Genomic DNA, 6,000 nt, shown 5'->3' on the forward strand with positions numbered 1-6,000 from the left:
TCAAAGATATCGCCAAAAACAAAATAGAGTGGAGGAACTAAAATAAGAAGCTCGGGGAAACAGAGCCGTTAGTTTGACGAGTAGAGTGCTGGGCACTATGTCTCACATTATGGCTATGGCGTTACAGGTTGAGCTATAAGAGACCTAAGGCCAAAATGTAATACCTTTGAAAATAGCAGTCCCCTAAAGATGTGCAGAGCTAATTAGCAGATTGCAGAAGCCAGAGAGGGAGGGGAAATGTAAGCCTTATACAACAAAAACATGACCCTGCATAAGAATAGGAGAGACATACATCAGACATAACCTTATGCTACAGAATTAGCCAGACTTGCAAAATAAGTTTTTGTTTCTATTTCAAGTGTATTATGAACCTGCCGAAGTGAACCTTCAAAAAGCCTTTTTTCTCCTTCACATGCTTGCTCATTTAAATTTTCTAACTTGTTTCACTCTGTTGGCTCTGTAATGTTGATCTGGCACTTGCCCCTCTTAGTATGGGTTAATTCCTGTTTTATTTGACTCGTACGATAAAAGAGTCTGCTAAATTGCCAAGTTCAATCAAGTCAAGATAAAAGCCTTATGAGAGATGCAGTGATTTCAGAGGTAAACAGTAAGTCTGCTTCTGGCCTGCACTCATGGGGAAGCTGTGCGGTATTCTGTGTGTGGTCCCTTAACGTAAGTGGAGGTCACCTTTCATGGGTAACATCACCTACAAGGCCTCGTCAAAACATGGAATATCGTTCTGAGAATAGTCTGTTCCAACTCCCATCGGGCATCAGGACTGAAATGAACATTGACAATCAGCCTTGTATTCTTTCCTTTGTAATATGACATGCTGGAACGCAACCAATGCATTTTGTGACAGTGTCCCCTCCTCAACGCTCTTAATTCCTTCTGATCCAAAGTGCTTCTATTGTTCGTCTAATATCACATTACTATTCTCTAACAACATATAGTATTCTAAGTTCAGTGCACACTGTTGGTACAAGTAAGAGAGCGACAGGCCCTGGATAACTTTACTTTCAATTTTACGTTACATATAAAATCAGAATAAACAAATTTAATTGAAATTCTCATTTTATTGACCAGTCCAGCAGTCAGAAGGTCCATGTGTCTCTATAATAGTCTTGGGGCATATTAATAACATTCTTGGATTATAATGTTTTGACACTTCCTGTTATCGTTTTAAGCCTCTGTGAATGTAATGCATTTACATTTTAAGATGATTCTTTGCTGTAGCTCTTGTTACGACCTCCAAAGAACCTGTCACTACACACATTTTGTTCAATACAAAGCAGCATGGCATGTGTGAATGATGTCACAAGAGATTTTAAAAATGAGATCATGTGAAAACCACATTGTTTTAATGGAAAGCTAGAACATGACTTCAATGAGTAGAACAAATAAAAATCTCTACTAAACACCAATGTAATGTATGAAAAGCAGGAAAACAACAACAAAATGTGAGTTTTGTGGATATTCTTTACAATCAAACCAGTGTGAGCTACCTACAAGTGTTGCCTGCCTCCAGGAAAGCTAGACACTCAGAAACAGAAATGAAAACAAAAAAATGTGAAGAGTCAAGCCTTCCTCCTCCTCCTCCTCCTCCTCTTCCTCCTCGCTGTTTAAACCACTGCATTTATAGTCATTGCTCCAGAGAGAACCTGCCAGAAATCCATGCAATGGAAATGCCAAGGAAATCTAGGGACTAGACTATGAGTGGGCTGGTAATGTAAAATACATAAAGAGAGCTTAACCAAAAATATATAAATCAGAACGTTCCAGTTTTAGAAGGTGGGCTACCTGTTCATCCAGATAGGTTTAGCCCATCACTAGACCTCTGTTACAAACTGGTCAGTTAATGAGTGATAAGGAATACATCATTCGAAAACTTTGCATAACTGTAGATCGAAAAACCCTGGAAAAGAATGATATACGTAAATTACCTTGCGCATGTACTGTATTCAAAAGTGAAGCAATGGAAAGCAAGAAGAGTCATATTCCTACATTGTCATATTGTGTAAATACTGTTTCGATGACATTCACTTGGCTGTATATAAAACATTTCAAGGGATTCACACTCCTTTATGGACTATCAAACTAAAAAATAAAAATTTTCTTTCTATATCTGTGTGTTGTGTGTGTGTGTTGATGATCAGTGGTATTTTGGTTTGTGTGACACTAGTCAGTTAAGTTAGTGAGTAAACAAGTGACTAACTTCAAAATATCTGAGTGCAAAGTAAGGCATGAATTCAGGAATAAGGTGCTTTGGGGGGACTTTCAACATTAAGTGTTTTCCAACAAACCTCTAGAATCATAGCTATGTCAAGAGAAGTATGAAGTCATCCACTCAGAGGAAGCTCTTTCCAGTGACAAAAGTCTCTATTAGCATTCACATGTAGTGTCCACAAGCAAATCTTCTCACCATTCAGCTATTCTCCCCAAACAATAGTGCTCATCAAAAACTGAATAGTACTGTAGCAAACACACACACACACACACACACAAAAAAAAAAAAAAAAAACTGTGTAACATGCAAGCAATAAAAGCCAACAAGGACCTAAACGAACAGTATAGCTTAAGCTCAAGATTATGTAGAATAGGAAATGTAATCAGTCTCCTTTATCTGTATTTTCTGCACTATTCTGCAGCAAAACAAACATTTGCATCTCTGCAGAGATTAGAGTTTAAGTGAAAATGCAAACACCCATCTGAAAACAAGAAAAATCTTGTTATACACAAACCGATCCCAAAACCATCTTCTCTTCATTGAGTAATAATCCACGGGTACACAGTATGTCTCTAACCTGCTTTGTGAGGCTAAGTAACCAAGTAGCAGATTTATCATCCATCAAAGCAGTGTAAATAATTACCTCTGGTTGCTTCGCTGTGGACAGAGTTTTGTTTAGGAGGAGTGGCGGTGGTGTGGGTCATACCTCGCATTCTCGGGAGCCTGAGATGGTATAGGTGCAGGGTCCGGTCCCATTGACAAGCACATCCACGGCCTCAGAATTGTTGGGCTTGTAGTCCACATAGTACTCCTGCAGCGGAGAGCTCAGGGTGCGCTCTGTCTCTCTAGCTTTCTTGCGGCGTTTGCGGGCTGCTGCCGAGTGCTCCTGCAGCTGCTTGACACTGCTCGGATAGCGCTTCCAAGACACATAGATCACCAACAAAATCATCGCAACAGATAGAAAAAGGGCAACACTTCCAGCTACAATCTTATGGAAAGACACAGGCTCCAGGTCTTGTTCGGGTGGAAGTGCAACAGGAGGGGTCACCACTGATGACGTGGGACCTCTAACGGATCCTTCTCCTTTCTTTCCAAAGCCAGTAGGCACAGCTAGAATTGCTGGGCGACGCTCAGTCTGCACAGGAACACTGGATGGGGTTGGAGGAATACTCACAGTGAGCATTGTCACTGGGTTTGACTGACAAACACCAAAAGCTTCGACAGCATCCATCACTTTCTCACCCTGAGCCTTCTTAGGAGAGGCACAGATCATGGTGGTCTCCTTTGCCCCTCTAAAATTTCTCAGCCAGGCCACAAGGGGACAGATGGCAGGGCTACAGTCCCATACATTCCCAGCTAAGCTAATAGTAGTCAAAGAGATCCACGCATCAACCACTTCCTGGGAGACATTGGTCAGCTTGTTGGAGTCCAGATTCAGGGTCTGCAGGTTTGGTAGGCATTGGTAAACTACAGCATCTATTTCCATCAGATCATTCCCAGACAGATCCAGTTTCTGGATGGAGGCCCAGGTCCAGGTCAAGCCCTGGCTCATTGAGCGAATGCGATTCCACTGCAGGTAAAGCGCCCGCAGATTGTAGAGACGGGGAAAGTGAGAGAAATTAATTTTTGAGAATTGATTATGTTCAAGATGCAGCTCAGTGAGCTTAACCAGTCCTGAAAATGCATTCCGAGTAATACTGCGCAAGCGGTTATAACCCAGATCCAAGAACTCAAGATTTCTGCAATCTTGGAAGAGGCGCATTGGGATGTTTTTTAGAGAGTTTGAGCGTATGTGCAGGCTGAGAAGCTTCCGTAGGCCCTGGAACTGCCCAGGCTGCAGGGCTTGCAGTTTGTTGTATGACAGATCCAGATTGCGCAAATTGGGGACAGGGTGGAATGTAGTGTTGTGGAGTGACGTGATTTTATTGGAGCTCAGGATCAGCTCTTTGAGCCTACGGACACCTTGGAAGGCCATTCCGTCCACAGAGGCAATGTAATTGTGGTCCAAGTAGAGCCAGATAAGATGGTTGAGGCCTACAAACTGGCCTGCGCGAAGACTGGCGAGGCTGTTATACCGCAAAGACAGGCCCTCGCAGCCTCCCGAGAGGTTCTTGGGAACATCACGAAAGGCGCTCGACTCACAGTAGACTATTTTTCCATCACAGCGACAGCTTTTGGGGCACGGGCGTTCACTCAGTGATGGATTTGCCGCCAGCCACACCTGCATTAGGAGTTGGACCACTAGCCAGCGACGCCGCAGAGCAGAGCCTGTGAGGAGGTAAGCGAGAAGGGGAAAAAGAAAAGGGAGAAAGAAGTTCAGCACACAAGCTTATTACAAACTTCAAAACACCTGTTTAATAACTTAGATTTTTCCTTTGATAAACAAAGTCATCCAGTGGCTTGTTCTTCTGTGTGTGCGATACTAACTAATTTGGTTTCTAACAGCCCACGTGTCCTGTTTGCAGGATAAAATAATGATAAAATATTCACACACTCAGACCTGACATATTGCCCAAGAAAAGATGAAGCCTAGCAATCTTGGCAGCTTACAACTTCTGTAGAGGTTTCCTGAGGCAAGAATCAAGTATCTGCGCCTCTCCAATATTTTTCTTTTCATATAATGCAACTATGCAGTGCTGGGAAAAAAAATCCTTTGAGCTCTTAATCAAGGTAAAGATTGATGTGTCGATGCAGCTCAATAAGAAGGACCCCTTTACCAAAAACATGCACTAATATTAATACATGCTGTTCTATGACAGAAGAGAGATTTCTCTACATTGATGTGGAGACAAATTAAAGGTTTTCACATCCCTTCTTAATAGTTAGGCCTCAGTGATCCATCATCACCCTTCCTACACAGTATTTCGTAGGCATGCAAGTTTGCTCTCTCTCGACAACATGAGAAAAATCAGACCATAACTCACTAAATATGCTGTTGTGCAGTGACGTGTCATCTCTCTTCTTGACTACTGCAGAGCTCTACTGACAGGGCTATCATCATGCACAATTAAACCCATCCTGATGATCCGAAATGCAGCAGCACATCTCGTTTTCTGATCAGACTCTGTTCATAAGACTCTCACCTCAAAAGTGATCAACTGAATAGCACCTTTCTACCTGAGCACCCTAATCCATGTCCACACGATCTCTCTCCCTCACTGCACTTTGCCAGCTTCTGGTTTTCTCTCCACCACACAGTAAAGATCCCAAGCAAAGCTTTTCAGTTCAGTGGTCCCACTACGGTGGAACAAGCTCCCAAACTTTGCCTGGCTCCAAGAATTCAGAAACAGTTGAAGACAACGCTCTTCCCCAATCTACAATCTTAAAAGAACAACAACAATTTTGCTCCACTTGTCCACATTGTTTCTAAGTAATGTTTGCTTACTTAAGATATTTTAATAATTTTAATAAACAGTTTGGGACATACAGAAATTTAATATTTCCATGATGCATGTTTACAGGATTTAAAAAATCATAAACAAGAAAACAATGTAGTACATTTAGAAATAACACAATTACTTGAAAGGCATTAATAATTCTGGCATTGTCATTGGCTAGGCTCCTGTTAAATACTAATTAATATTGCTGAAGACTTGATGTGATCATTAAGTGATACAAAGCACATTTTGATTTTAATCACAATGGCACTGTATATACAGATGTAAAGCAGGGCTCGCATTGCGAGAACTCATTACACCTAGTAACATAGTCATGGCTGTTTGGATTGAAATCATTTGTGCTGCATGTTTACAATGAATACATATTGACAATAA

At 41.6% G+C, this 6,000-nt stretch overlaps 1 protein-coding gene across 1 annotated transcript in view; it reads right to left on the reverse strand.

Annotated features, from left to right (window-relative positions):
• The window catches only part of LOC113148487 (leucine-rich repeat transmembrane neuronal protein 4), a 75,176-nt gene extending 70,442 nt beyond the window's left edge, over nucleotides 1-4,734 (reverse strand). Inside the window, exons 1-2 of the mRNA XM_026340190.1 lie at nucleotides 4,728-4,734; nucleotides 2,934-4,495 (exon numbers count right to left, since the gene is read on the reverse strand). Coding sequence (XP_026195975.1) covers nucleotides 2,934-4,495; nucleotides 4,728-4,734 — 1,569 coding nt within the window. The remainder of the gene's footprint in view (nucleotides 1-2,933; nucleotides 4,496-4,727) is intronic.
• Nucleotides 4,735-6,000: the final 1,266 nt, after the last annotated feature.

Source organism: Anabas testudineus, chromosome 22, assembly GCF_900324465.2.
Source record: "Anabas testudineus chromosome 22, fAnaTes1.2, whole genome shotgun sequence".
NCBI classification, from domain to species: Eukaryota; Metazoa; Chordata; class Actinopteri; order Anabantiformes; family Anabantidae; genus Anabas; species Anabas testudineus.